The 14,307-nt window shown below is 32.6% G+C and overlaps 2 protein-coding genes and 1 non-coding gene across 4 annotated transcripts; 1 reads left to right on the top strand and 2 right to left on the bottom strand.

Annotated features, from left to right (window-relative positions):
• Nucleotides 1–258: 258 nt before the first annotated feature.
• On the bottom strand, nt 259–331 carry TRNAA-CGC (transfer RNA alanine (anticodon CGC)). The gene has a single exon. It is a non-coding gene; the product is annotated as a tRNA-Ala (tRNA).
• A 247-nt stretch (nt 332–578) lies between these two features.
• Nucleotides 579–4,069, top strand: LOC144546525 (uncharacterized). Its single transcript, XM_078295075.1, has 6 exons — nt 579–687; nt 819–991; nt 1,461–1,652; nt 2,181–2,261; nt 2,799–2,918; nt 3,649–4,069. Exons 2-6 carry the CDS (start codon nt 821–823, stop codon nt 3,784–3,786), a joined length of 702 nt encoding a protein of 233 aa, XP_078151201.1. The 5' UTR covers nt 579–687; nt 819–820; the 3' UTR covers nt 3,787–4,069.
• Nucleotides 4,070–4,904: 835 nt separating this feature from the next.
• LOC144546513 (putative adenylate kinase 6, chloroplastic) lies at nt 4,905–8,456 on the bottom strand. Of its 2 annotated transcripts, none has more exons than XM_078295067.1 (4): nt 7,966–8,456; nt 7,143–7,283; nt 6,050–6,322; nt 4,905–5,242 (listed from the first exon to the last, which is right to left on the bottom strand). In XM_078295067.1, exons 1-4 carry the CDS (start codon nt 8,296–8,298, stop codon nt 5,114–5,116), a joined length of 876 nt encoding a protein of 291 aa, XP_078151193.1. In that variant the 5' UTR covers nt 8,299–8,456; the 3' UTR covers nt 4,905–5,113. The 2 variants fall into 2 exon arrangements, 1 of the variants encoding a protein (XP_078151193.1); XR_013508813.1 differs by having other exon boundaries at nt 5,113–5,242; nt 5,976–6,322; nt 7,966–8,454.
• Between the last annotated feature and the right edge of the window lie 5,851 nt (nt 8,457–14,307).

Here is a 14,307-nt window from a genome sequence, read left to right as displayed (position 1 = left end):
GCGTCGACCCAGTACGCGAACGGGTCGGTCCGCCGACCAAGTACACGCGCTCATCGGTCCGCATATTGGTCCATGCGCGAACTGAATTCGAGTTTGTGGTGGAATCTGAATTCAGAATTAATTGGTGATATTCATTTGACTCTAATTTAGTGGGATGCTGAGAAAAAAAAATTTCGGAATTATAGAAGTGGTATTTTCCTAGTTATAAAAAGGAATTTTGTAGAGGTCTTTCTGTTTGACAAAAATATTACATTTAAGTGGAGGTGCGGGGAATCGAACCCCGTGCCTCTCGCATGCGAAGCGAGCGCTCTACCATATGAGCTACACCCCCGAATTGGTATTATTTTGAGTATAATATTAATAATATTAATTCCTGGAAATTTTTAAATTTGGCTCTCTGAGGATTCTATTGTTTTATATGTAGCGAGTAGTTAAAACCCGGAAATAATCACCCATACACCCATTACATGTTTTACTCGATAAATGTATTTTTAGTGAATCCTCTATGATTTACACAACTCGTCCTCTTCGACTTCATGTGAAAAATTGAAATTTAATATATGCACAAAATAGTTGGTTTAAGTTTCCCTCGCCTACAAAATACTCCGTCTCGACTCTCGACCCATCCTTCCCCCGAATTTTGTTTTTTTCATTGGGCTGATTTTCTATTCAGCCAAGATACTTCAGGTTTGATCTTATCTCTCTCTCTCATCATCTTTCCTTTTCCTTTTTTTTTTTTTCCTTTTCGGGGACTGGAGGGTAGGGGTTTTAGCACAATTCGAAAATTTCATTTTGAGAGTTGTATCTTTCTTATTTAGGTATGGAGATTCCACCTGAGACGGATAATTACATAAAAGAGTCGATAGAGATGTCGCTTGGTCTACCGATCTCGGAAAAAAATATGCAGTTGAAGATTGTGGCACTGGAAGACATACATCATCGCCTCCAGAGCCAGATTTTCCAACTTGAAGATCGCTTCCTTCGGGCCAAGGTATGATTTAAGGTTCTAAGCCTTTTCTTTGCTCTAATTTTTCTCTTTACATGTTGATTTACCTCTAATTTTAGGGATGCAAGATCAGGTCATCAACTGTTCCTTTTCGTTAGTTCATACAATTCTTTGAAGTATGAGATATCATGATATTAGTTAAGGATTTAAATCTTCTTGTGCTATTAAAAGGTATCCATCATATACTGCTAGGCTGGCACTGAGTGATGACTAGTTTTCTCAATTTTTTGCCTGAAAACTATTTAAGCCCGAGTTAAGTCTTGAATCATCACATTGAGTTTCAATTCTACATTATGGAAGCAATATAGAACAAAGGTTCTCAAAACTGATATCTTACCCAACCAATATTCATCTGGTATGGGCCATCACATTCTGTACCTCACCAGTTTAATATATAAAATAAAAATCTACTGTAGTTACCTACAATTTGCCATATTCTTTGCTCTCTTATTAGGCTGAGGCGAGCATGAATGCACAAGGTTTAAGGAGGTCTATTGAGGAGAAAGAAAAGATTCTCTCAGAATATGCTGAGTTGGAAGAGAAGCATGCCAAGCTGGAAGAAGGCTTCAAACGGACTGTTGAGGCCTGTGATGAATTGGAGAGGGAAAATGAGGAGCTTTATGCCAAGCTCACTGACAGCTCCAGGGTAAGTGCCAACCTATCTATTTAACTGTTGTATGTTGTGTATATATTTATTGCATCTTTCTCTTTATGTTTTAGATTATGCACTGGATAAAGACCGTGAAATTTGTACAGTGTTTTAGTTTTATATTCTAGTCAGTACCTACTTTACCTGCAATTTTATTATTGTTTATAACATATTAGTGTTCACTAGTTGATATTAGCACTTTCCAAAGAAAGAAGAAAAAAATGTTAAATTTTAGGTTTGGTGAAACCGTTGTCAGGTCAACGTTGAGATAGTATTGGGAAGAGGGAAAATGTTATACAGCAACAACTTTTCTGTCTGGTCACAGCATCAATAACATCACTTAATTCTCACTGTAACATTTTATAGGAGAGCTAACAACATCATTTGGTAGGAATTATTTACTGTACTAAGTGGTACAATCCGTTATTTTAAAATATAAAAAAAAAAAAAAAAAAAACTTTTAATTGGTTTCTAATATGTGCCAAAATTAATTGTTGTGTGGTATATGACTCTACCGCATTGCAGATGGATTTAGCTGCAAAGGTTGAATCACTGAAAGTGGAGAAGGAACAGATTCTAGTCAATCTCAACAAAGCTGAGGAAGAGGTTACTAATACTTATGAAACTTAACTATTACGGAAGAGGTCCCTGCATTTTATATATTTGGAACTGTGGCTCTTATCAGATTTTAGATCTGGCAAAATCTGGAACTTAATTTTAAATCAAATGTTTACCGAGCCAAGATAAATGGGAAGAGGTCCCTGCATTTTATATATTTGGAACTGTGTCTCTTATCAGATTTTAGACCTGGTCAAATCTGGAACTTAATTTTTAAATCAAATGTTTACCGAGCCAAGATAAATGGGCCAATGACTGAGTAAAGACTTGACTGTTGGAAAGGTAACTTTGTATTCAGAATTTCACCGACGCATGCAGTGAACTAAAACCCGAAATGACTCACCCAGTTAGACACAACTCAACACTGACATTAATGGCTTGTTTGGGGACTTCTTTTCTATTTACATGAAATTTTGCAAGTTTTTTTCTCAGGGATTTCTTAGTTTAACTATGAATTTGTTCTTTTTGTAATTTATGTCAGCTTTCAAATATATCTTGACAGCATTCTTGTTTATTATATCTAAGGTTGTGGTGCTCTCTAAAGAAAACAAAATGCTTGAAAGGGAGAATAAGCGATTGATGGAGCAGTTAAAGAGGCGCCCAGGGGGGTATGATGCTAAACTTTCCGCTAGTTCTTCTGCCAAGGTGAGTAGATTGTAAACAATTTTAACTGTTTGAAATCATGCTTTTAGGTCATGTTCTTTAATATGAATTTCCATATTTTTTTTTAGTTAGAAAAAAGAAAGTAAAAAACCATAGAAAAAAGAATAGTACAGCAAAAGGAAATGGCTGCTATGGCAGTAGTAACAAGTAATATCCAGCAACATGGTAGGTTCGTTAATCCTTGATTGTTGGTGCTTTCTTAGTTGAAAGATATGAAATCAGGTGAATTTCTATGAGTCTATCCATGTTAATTGAACATAAGACAAGCATATCTGATTCAAATGATAAATTTTACCCATTGGTCTTAATCTATGTTGCAAGCCATGTGTTTCCATTCTAAATTTGTAGACTTTTGGAGCTGGTTTTGTACTTGATCAAAATGTTGGAAAATGGAGGTCAATAGGTTATTTTGGTGTGTCTATTTTTTGACCTTTTGATCTTATTACAAAAGAAGTACTTGATCAACTGTTTGAAATTGTTGTTTGAAGGTAGTCCGGCTATTGTTGAAGTTGTGCGTACAAAATCCCTTAGTGAGCTTAAGCTTACCTTAATTTCTTGCTTGGATTAGGAAGATTTACTGGTTAAATCTTTACTCTGTGAGGGTTAAATATTTGGGAATTTTAAAATGAACATATGATAAAATAAACACCAGCACGATTATCTTATTAGAGAAGACCGGTAATAATGATGCATTAACTTCTCACTTATACAGGTAAAAGGGAAATCAAACCTGAAAAAAAGTTCAGTTGCTGGCAGGCCAATTGATTCAGAAAATGAAGATGCAAGAGACCCTCTGACACCTATAAATTTTAATTCTCCTGAGCTTGACACTTTCAAGACCAGTGTTTAGATTGCTTTTAACAATCAGAGTGTTTTCTTAAAGCGAACAAGTAACCATCTTTTTGATAGTTTTGAGACACTGGTACTTGCAGATGTTAAGTTGCTGACACTTGTAATTGCCAATACTATGCTTTTTGTATGTATCTTGCTAGTATACGGCCAATCCTCGAAAGCTAATAGGTATTAGTAATTTTGGTTATTTTGTCTGTAAAAATATAGGGAGATTGCTATTCCTTTTGTAGCAAAAGCACTGAAGGATTCTATTGAAAATATTTTACATTTCATGTTTTTAATATCATGGGTATTAATGGGAGGCAATTTCTAGAACATATAGTGATGGATCTCGTTTCTTTATCGGGATATGTATGTTTGGTTCCTATATATATTTTGAGTCGTCAGTTTTAATCTGATATGAATCTTAAAGCGGGCCTCTTAGAGCATCTACATCCGTGAAACTCTTGGAATTTCTAAATAACTGTTAACTGATTTTTAGAAATTTTATCTCTGAAAGTTTATAAACTCTCACATTCCTGAAACTCAAAATTAGAGTTTCTTAATTGCCACATCAGCAAATAAATTACAAGAGAAAATAATTTCAGCGAATTATTTGGCCACGTCAGAGTTTATAAACGGTTTCTTATTAAGAAACTTTAGAGCAAAGTTGCTAAATAAGAAACTCATCTGCATTCCTGAAACTGGTTTAAAAACTGCCACATCAGATTAGAAACTCAAAGAGTTTCAGGGATGTAGATGCTCTTATATTTCAAATGGGTATCAAATTGTACCAAATTGATTTTGGTCCGGTTGTGAATAAGAAAGAGTTGGAAGTTCTGATCAGTAAGATTTACATTGAACTATGGAGGAGTTATACAACGATAAAGATTGTCAAAATAATAAATTATCAAATATCTCACCCTTTTGAGGTAATGAGAAAACTAGAGAATAAATTACTTATTAGTTCTAGAGGGGCAAGGATGTGCTCATCACTTGTTATATATATATATATATATATATATATATAAATAACAACGATAAACTGCAACGACAGAATTTTTTAACAAGCGTACTTGCTAATGAAATTCGGCCAGATTTCTTTAGTTTGTTTAAACAAATGAACACAATAGAAGCTTTTGGACCTTAGTTTTAAACTAATGAGAAATTCTAAATGTGGGGAATAATGCATCCAATGTTGCATTGTACAGATGGAGCCTCCCAGCTTATGAACTCATGAAAAAATAAATTTTTTTTTTATGTAGAATTTCTATTCATCCACGTACATATACATGATACAAACCCATAAATTGCCAAATTTTCATGTCAAATTAAGCTGAGACTGTTTACTTATTTTCCAGATCCTCTACGTGAAGAGCTCGCAGCAGCTTTGGCCACGACTCGGGAATTCCACCAGGTAGATCAAATTCTAGAAGCTTCCCTCTTGCTCGATAGAATTCCTCCACTGGTTCACACTGAAAGTAAGGAAACACACGAGAAATTTTAGACAGGATTACCAGTAAACCGAAATTTCTCATATGAGCTCAGCAAAAACTACATTCTTCATATAAAGTCCCATGTATTTGAGAAGTATGGCATGCTGGCCATAAAATGCACGAGAGCTTATTTCTCCTCATCTCACACTATAAATCAACCAAAATTTCTGTGTATATGGTGAAGCAAAAGCTATGGAAATAACAATGTACCTTCAAATTTACATGTGCTAATCACATGTTTGTAAATGGTGTGATTATACATCTCATTTTTGGACAGAAATACGTAATTTTAGTATACTGCACATGTACTGACGGAGATTCACATGGATCACTGTCCATGTGGTGCAGGGTTATTACAAATAATTCTCGTTTCATAGGCCACAGAAAACAATATCCTAAGTTTTTGCATCAATATATTATGAGGGTTAAAATTCCTCGTCTTTCATAGTTTCATTCCTCACATCCTTTATCTCCGTTTTCAAAGTACAATTAGTCGATCCGAAGAGATCAACATGATCTCCATATTAAAATGTGCTCGGAGACCAAATTTTATATTTTTTTGGAAACTTTTTACTATTGTTTTAGATAGGTACAAAATCACAGTTTTGGACCATCCAGAAACAGTGATTTTATCGACAATTTGGACTTTGAAAACCGATATAAAGGATATGAGGCACAACGGGCATGGGAGACCTGAGACATTTGAACCCACCTCATATATCATCTGCATTTTCGGTGAAATTAGCACATGGTAACAAACAATATAACTGGCAAACCAATTTATACCAGACGATGGTAAACGCGTAGCCGCTCCTTGACGACCTCTTCAGTGTCATCAGGGCGAGTGATGAGCTTAGAGTTGCACTGTGGCGGAGGCAGGAGTGGGGGCATGCAGATTCCAGGCCGGCCATTCTCCCCCTTGAAGTCTATCGCGGCCAAATTGAAGTTTCCCCCGCACTGGCTGCAGATGCGTCTCCCTAGGCATTTCGCTAGCAGTGCATCCTCCCTTAGCTTTAGATTTATCACGAGATCAAGGTCTGTCACGCCTTCTAGTATTTCCTGATTAAGAAGATATAGATCATAGGCATGTATGCCGCACTTAGTAGAATGCATTGGTTTCAAAATTAGAAAGAAATCAAATTTAGTTGCGGGGCATATCAGATACCAGTGGGTAACTTATTTCAATGAATTGTTCCATAAATATTAATGTTTTGCTCTTCTACATGGCTTGCTTATTGCAAAAATAAAGTATAGGCAAGAGCAAGAGTGAGGCTATAGTAATATGCATATTACACAATGGCCTGCGCTATGGACTCATATCTTAGTTTTTAAAGTCTAAACAGTCAATTTGAACTATTCAACATTCTCTTCATATTAAAATGTACTTGCACAAATTTTACATAAATTTTACATTTTTTTAGAATATTTTTACTATTTTTTTAGATAGGTAGAAAATCACTTTATTTGAAAATTGTGGACCATCCAAAATCAGTTATCTTCTACCTATCAAAAAATAAAGTAAAAAAATTCTAAAAAATGTAAAATTTGGTCTACAAGTATATTTTCACATAGAGATCATGTTTAATGGTTCGGATAGACTATTTAAACTCTAAAAATAGAGATATGGATGTATGTTACGGTTCGATCTGTAATATGCATATTGCCATAGCCTCACTCAAAGAACAAGTTAAAAGGTCTTAAAATAGTTGGGAATTGTACAATATAAGACTTGTTTTACATATAAGGCTGTAAAATAGTTGGGAATAGGTACTCCCGCAGAACAAACTAGATTAGCGGCTATCACTTTCTATGCCTTATTGGGGACCTTTCAGACAACAAAAGAAGCATAGGTACTTACAAGCAGTTAGGAAAAGCTCACCGCTTGTCTAATTGTTCGGGGGAATCCGTCGAGAATAAACCCTGTTTCACCCTTCGTTTGCCCTTTCTCAAGCCTTTTTGACAATAAATCTATTATTATCTCGTCTGACACCAATTGTCCATTATTCACAATTTCTGCTAACTAAAACACAGACCCATACATTAGGTCTAAAGTTCAAATTTCAAAGCACCAATACAAAAGTTAATTGTGTAATGTTTGGCACCATCCTCCTAAATTTATATTCGATTGAAGGTCTACTCATAATCAACTTTTGTACTATTTGTTACATAAATTAGAGAACTATCATTAACAATAACCGTGTTATCTTCCACAAAAAAAATTGCAAGCACCAACATCAATAGGGCTAAATTGGATACAAGTTTTCATGTGAAGTACTCAGTTGGATATAATACCAACTTTGATGGTGCAAATCTTTTAAATTTCACCAAAAATAATGGATGCCTACTCTTTTTATTTTTTTAGTAACACAAAATTTGAAACTCACATATGAAATAAACTGTTAAATGGATCTATATTATTTTTTCTACGTGCAAATTAAAAATTATCACTTTTCGAGTTTGTTTAATACAAATTAATAAGTTGAAAAATTATTCTAACATACTCTTTGATACTAATTAAATAAAATTGAAATGTCGTAATATTTAACTTGTGCACAGAGAAAATGATATGAATCATATCTAAAGATCTAATTTTGACTTTTGTATTTTAAATTTTAAAAAGTAGAGGTATGACAAAGACACCATCAAAAGTGTGAGGTACTTGAACCAACAAAGAAAAGAAAAGAAAAGAAAAGAAAAAGGACCTTTTTAGTGAGGGAACCGGAGGAGGCGAGCTCGTCACGAACGAGATCGCCGGTGGAAATATGGGGTACACCTAGCAAATTCGATAGCCTGCTAGCGTACGTCCCTTTACCTACACCGGGGCAGCCCAAGAACACCCACTGCACGCTACGTGTCCCCAGTTTCTCCCTACTAACCGGCGGTGCCATCCTCGTGCAAGGGCTTAGATTCGGATCCGTGTTCGGATTTGGATTCGATTTGATGCGGATGGCCGCTGGATCCGAAACCAAGTCCGACAATCGCCGAATTGTAAAAGGTGAATATGCGGCACGAATGACCCGGTTTAGCGCCGCCATCTTTTCCTTTCTCGTTAATTCTCTTCTCACTCTTCCCCTCTCTGTTTCTCTTTCTTTTCTCCTGAAATTTGAGAGAGAGAGGGAAATGGTGGAGCAAGGTTGGGGATTGAGAGAGGAGAGTTTCTCTTTCGGTCAATTGCGTTTGTGATTGGAAAATAGTGCTCTGGTTTAAAGTAACTCTTTTCATAATAAAGGAGCTTTTTAAATGCACGGGATTCACGTGACTGCCTAGAGAATTCGTATTCTCTCAGGTTACCTGATTGAGTAGAATTGAATCGAACGGTCTGAAAATGGATTGGCACGCATCACAAAGTACAAATAATCCTGCCCCCTGTCATCCCGAATCACGACCATCTGAAAGTAAATCTGACCCGTAAGTTTCATTTGTGGTGAGTCAGGTACCTTGGAGGATACGGATCCCTGGCTAGACTCCGTCCTCTGGAATCAGTATAGTTATAACCTTTTAAAATTTATAATTTTTTAAGGAGAAGCTAACCGAGCACCGAGCAATCAAAGGGAAGAAGCCATCGGATCACTCAGTTTTGTGTTCGATCGGTTCTCTCACTGTCAGATCTGTTTTAGAATTCGTGTGTACGGATTTTAAAACAGATGCAAAATTGTGGACGCGAATTCTAAAGCAGATCTGACGGTAAAGAGAACTCATCAAATACAAAAGTGGTCCGATGGATGTCGGACGCCCCCCTCTCCCGCAATCAAAGACATGCATAAAAATTTCATCTCTATTTAGAATGATAAAATGATTTATAAGTTTATTTTCCATATGATAACATTTGATTGAAGGTTGCGAAAATAATTTCCATTTTTATGATAATAATATTTTGAAACTCATTTTTCACTGAACATAATATGGTCTATTAGATTTTCTTAAAAACAATATGCTGACAAGTACCACTAGAAAAAAATAGAAATATTCAATTCAATTATCTATGAGAGATTATTAATAGTTTTTTATTTTGAAACTCTTAAATTTAAAATCCGTCATTATAGGAATAATCTATAGAAAAAAAATGATTATTAATTTTTATCGTACATAAAGTGACTTACAATTTCAATAATTTGAAATTAATGATCATAGATGCATAATCAAACAATACTAATAATAAAACGAATTAAATTTTTAAATAAGATAATTTCTATAAAATATTTTGCATTCTATAAATTTTGAACACAAATTGATATTTTTTTGGAAGTAGTAAAAATATATATAATGAAAATAAAATGATAAGTTACACAAACTTTTATTGAGAAATACAAAAAGATTGTATTACATTAATATTTTTTTTTGCATCTTAGATGCTAAAAAAGTATGAAACACAAGTCGTCTGATTAAGATAAATGAAATAAGAAAAAAACAATTAAATAAACGAAACTTTAAATGATATAAAAAAATTAAAAAAAACACCTTTTCTTTTAATATATATATTTATAACTGACTGCTCTCCAAAAGTGACGACGTTTTATACAATAATTGATTGCCATAGTGCCACCTCACCATCAGTTGTCAAAAACAAACTCCGTGGTCGGCCGTGATACACGAGTGATGCTATGATATTATGCATATTTGTAGATAGTACTAATTAATATATATATATATATATATATTTTTTAGAATTTAAATAGTTGATCTAAAATGTTAAATATAATTTTTATATAAAAGTATATTTGTAGACTAAATTTTTATATTTTTTTAAAAACGTATTATTTTCCAAATAAATAAAAATATTATTTTAAATAGTATACAAATTTTAGATTGAGTGATTTTTTTTTATCTATCTAAGTAATAGTAAAAATAACTTCTAAAAAAAAAAGAATGTTGCAATTTGATCTACAATAATGTTAGGACGATTCACATCGATTATTAAATTTTGAAATAAAAATATTAAATTATAGTATATATCAATATGCGCTGACCTTGTTAATAAACTTTTTTTTTTTTTTTTTTTTACCGATAAAAACTATTTGTTTCAACTACCCACAAGTCCACAACCACGGGGGTTCAAAGTTTTGACCAATCCATTTTTTTAATAAAAATTCTTCAAGTTTTGACAAGTGGCTTCAAAGTTTTGAGAAAGTAAACTTCATGGGCCCCTACCGGTTGACAAAAAAAATGAAAAATGGTTTGAATCGGATAACCGATCCTTCTTTATACTTTTATTTCTTATTTTATAATTTTTTTATGAATAATTTCTTTTTCTTTTTCTTGTCCGGTCCACCTCGTCTCGCTTCATTCGAGTAAATGAATTCATCTAACAGATCTGACAGTCGCTTCTCACTCTATTGCTTCTCTATTTGTTTCAACTCTTCAGATTCAAATGAGAGTCCTGTGAATTCATTCCACCTCTCCCGTAGTATCTACTATATCTATATATAAATAAGATACATGTTTTTATAATAAATACTGATGAAGATGATGCACCGAGTTTTCTTATTTCTTCTCTCCTTGTTCTCATAACTCTTCAATAATACAAAAATATAATCTCCTGTTTCTAAGCTCTTTTTAATGACTTCCATATTAGCAGCTCTCTATCCTCTTCTCCTGGTGATATTATCTTGAGGTTTGTCGGTCTCAATCCGGTTGATTCAATTTCTCTATTGGAACCTCTGAGTGGTGATGGTTCTAGTCCGATTGATTCAGTTCTCAGTCTGATTTGATTCAGTGCCTCTCAGTTGACTTTGGAAAGTAAAAGATGCTACGTACACAAGGAAGGGTTTTTAGATTCGATGTAGTATGCAAGAAGGAACATGACAGTTCGCAACTACTACACTTGTATACTTAGAGAAGAAAATGAACATGTCTATTAATTTGCTAATCTAGCACAAACTGAACACTTCGTAATTATTGATTTTATTTTTTGTCTTCTTTTTAATTTTTAGCAGTGTGAAATTTTACGAGTAATTTCAGTGTATTAAAACTCTATCTATATGTAATAATTAAAGACAGCTATGTTAGAATAGACTAGACTAATAATTTGCTCTCATAATTAATGTAAACTTCTAAGAGCTTTTAATAAAAAAAAGAAAAGCTTTTTTTGGGCATCTTATAGTAAAAGAAGTATAAAACATAAGTCGTCTGGATAAATGAAATAAGAAAAAAACAATTAAATAAACGAAAATTTAAATGATATAACAAGCTTTTATAATTCACTGGTGCTGTCTTAATCTCTCCAAAAGTGACGTCGTTGTATACAATCATTAATTGTCATGATGCCACCTCGCCATAGTTGTGAAAACTGCGTGGTCGGTCCATTTTACTTTGTTCGGTCTTTCTCTGTCCACCGTGATACACGTGTGATGCTATGATATTATATACATTGGAATTAATATCTCCATAATTAATATTTTCGTTTTCAGAATTTAAATATTTGAGTGTTGAATATGATTTTTATATAAAAATATATTTGCGGACAAAATTTTATATTCTTTTAAAAAAATATTACTTTTGAAATAGATAAAAAAAAATTATTTTAAATTAGTTTAAATTTTAAATCAAGTGATTATTTTAATTAAATTTAAGAAAATTATATAATTTGATCTTCAAATATGTTTTTATATGAAAATTACATTGAACAATTCATATTGATTGTTTAAATTTTAAAAATATAAATATTAAGTTAAATTACATATCAAAATTCGCTAGTCTCACTTGTTACATGTTCATCAGAACTGTTCAACTTTTGGTATGTACATGTTGAAGTCAGATCTGAGAATTTTTTATTCATAAAAATTATTTAGAAAAGGAGAGAAAGATAAAGAGTATAGATGTTGCAATAATGATAGAAATACCAGAGAACAAATCTGGTCCAAACTTTCGAACCGGAATTAACACCACTGCTCCAAGCCTCCAATCTTCTTCTTATTTTTATTTTTTATTTTTTATTTTTTTTTCCAATTTTCAATTTTCACAGCAACACAGAAGGTTGCACAAATATTAGCCTAGGATTAAATCCGGGGGAGAGGGGGGTTTCCGATGGGCATTGGACCAAATTCTGTTCGATGGGCTGTTGGAACCGTCAGATCTACTTTAGGATTCGTGTGTACGGATTTTAAAGCATAAATAAACCAGAACAAAATTTTACTAATAAAACATTCTCGCTAGATTCGGAAGAATTTTTTATTTATAAAAATATTATAAAATAAGAGAACAAAATAAAAAAGTACAATGGTTTTTTCATACATAAAATGAAAGGAGTAGAACTAGGGTGTTCTTAAGTTCATCAAGTTTATTTGTGAACTCAACTCTAAAGCTTATCAGATTAATTTAATCTAAATCGTTGAAATTCTTCTACTTTGCAAGTGATGCATCTACATGCAAAATTTTTAAAATTTTAAATTAGTTTTGTACAAAGTCAGGTGGTCAAAAGGCATTCAAAAAAAATGTATGCATCAAAATTAATTTATATATATTTTAATTTTGACCACTTGACTTTATACTAAATTAATTTGAAAGTTAAAAATTTTCACATGTAGACACATCACTCATAAAGTAAAAATATTTCAACGGTTTAGATCCATTGTTTAAAACCAACCCGATAGATTTTAGAGTTGAATTCACAAAAAACTTAATAAACTTAGAAACATTCTAGTTCTACTCAAATAAAAAAAATGAGTAAATTTTTTATCAATCTGAAATTTTGGACCCATAAAAATTCTATCAATCCAATAATTCTACCGATCAACCATTGAAAGTTTCAAAGTGTAAGTTTTTTATTGTTAATTTTTTTCTTGACACGATTTCAAAGTGAAAATTTGACCGGTCAACTGTGAATTTTTTTGGATGGATAGAAATTTTACCGATTCTTCTCTGTAGGAATAAATCATTTACCAATTCTTCTCTGTAGGAATAAATCAAAACACCCTTTCTATTTCTCCTATTTTATAATATTTTCAGTGAATAAAAAGTTCTCGCCAGATCTGGCCTTCTTATTCCGTACACGCTTCTTGCATGACATGTAATGTACGGAATCGTGTTTTATGAGCATCTCGACGTGGCCCCGTTTTACGTACACGCTTCTTTAGTCATTAAAATAATTTAAAATTGAATAGTTTCTTAATTTTAACCAGTGTTCTAAATAGTGCGCTATAGCATTTTTGGACCCTAAACGCTACGCTATGGTATCAAAACGCGCTATTTGAGCTACGGGCGCTATAGCGGTAATAGCGGTCCGCTATAGTGCATAGCGTGTAGCGCAAATAGCGCGCGCTATGCAACATAAGCTATTTTTTTTTCTTTTCAATTTATATAGATTTTAAATAAAGGCTCAGATTGGATTTTAACCGTGATTTTTTTTTTTTGCAATTGACGTAGTAAGTTTTATAGTAAACTATTAATTATTAAATGAGAGATTCATCAAACGAAATCAAATAAGAAAGCTACAGCGCGATATGCAACATGAGCTGTTTTTTTTTTCTTTTCAATTTATATGAGCTTTAAATAAAGGCTCAGATTGAATATATTAAGATATTTCTTGAAGTAACAAAATGATACTTACTATATGGTAGTTTGAATATTTTGAATAGATTAAGATAATTAATTATGCTATGATGTCTAGGTTATTTTGAAATTTAAATAGAAAAAAAGATAGATTATGTCATAATGCTGAATATATTTTGAATAGAAAAAGATCGACAGTTTATGATATTAGTATTACTATGGATATTTTGAGTCGCAATTTGAACTTTGTATTGGTTCAATATGAATATTATAATTTTTTAATCAATTTGATGTTATTTATTATTATATGAGACTTAGATAATGTTGATATTTAGTACAAATATATGATATAATTTTTATAAAAATAAAAAAACGCTATGTGGCATAGCTCTCGCTATAGCGATGCTATTTGCTATAGCTTTTTTTTTTTTCGGCTTCCCGCTATGACGCGATAAACGCTATTTAGAACCTTGATTTTAATATAAAGTCATAAAAAGTGTGCTTTAACATTCAACTAGTTCCTTGCAATAAAATATAATTTTTGTATCACTTAATGA

Source organism: Carex rostrata, chromosome 2 (assembly GCF_964058835.1).
Source record: "Carex rostrata chromosome 2, lpCarRost1.2, whole genome shotgun sequence".
NCBI classification, from domain to species: domain Eukaryota; kingdom Viridiplantae; phylum Streptophyta; class Magnoliopsida; order Poales; family Cyperaceae; genus Carex; species Carex rostrata.
Note: the sequence above shows the minus strand (reverse complement) of the source record. Positions and strands in the feature narration are given on the sequence as shown.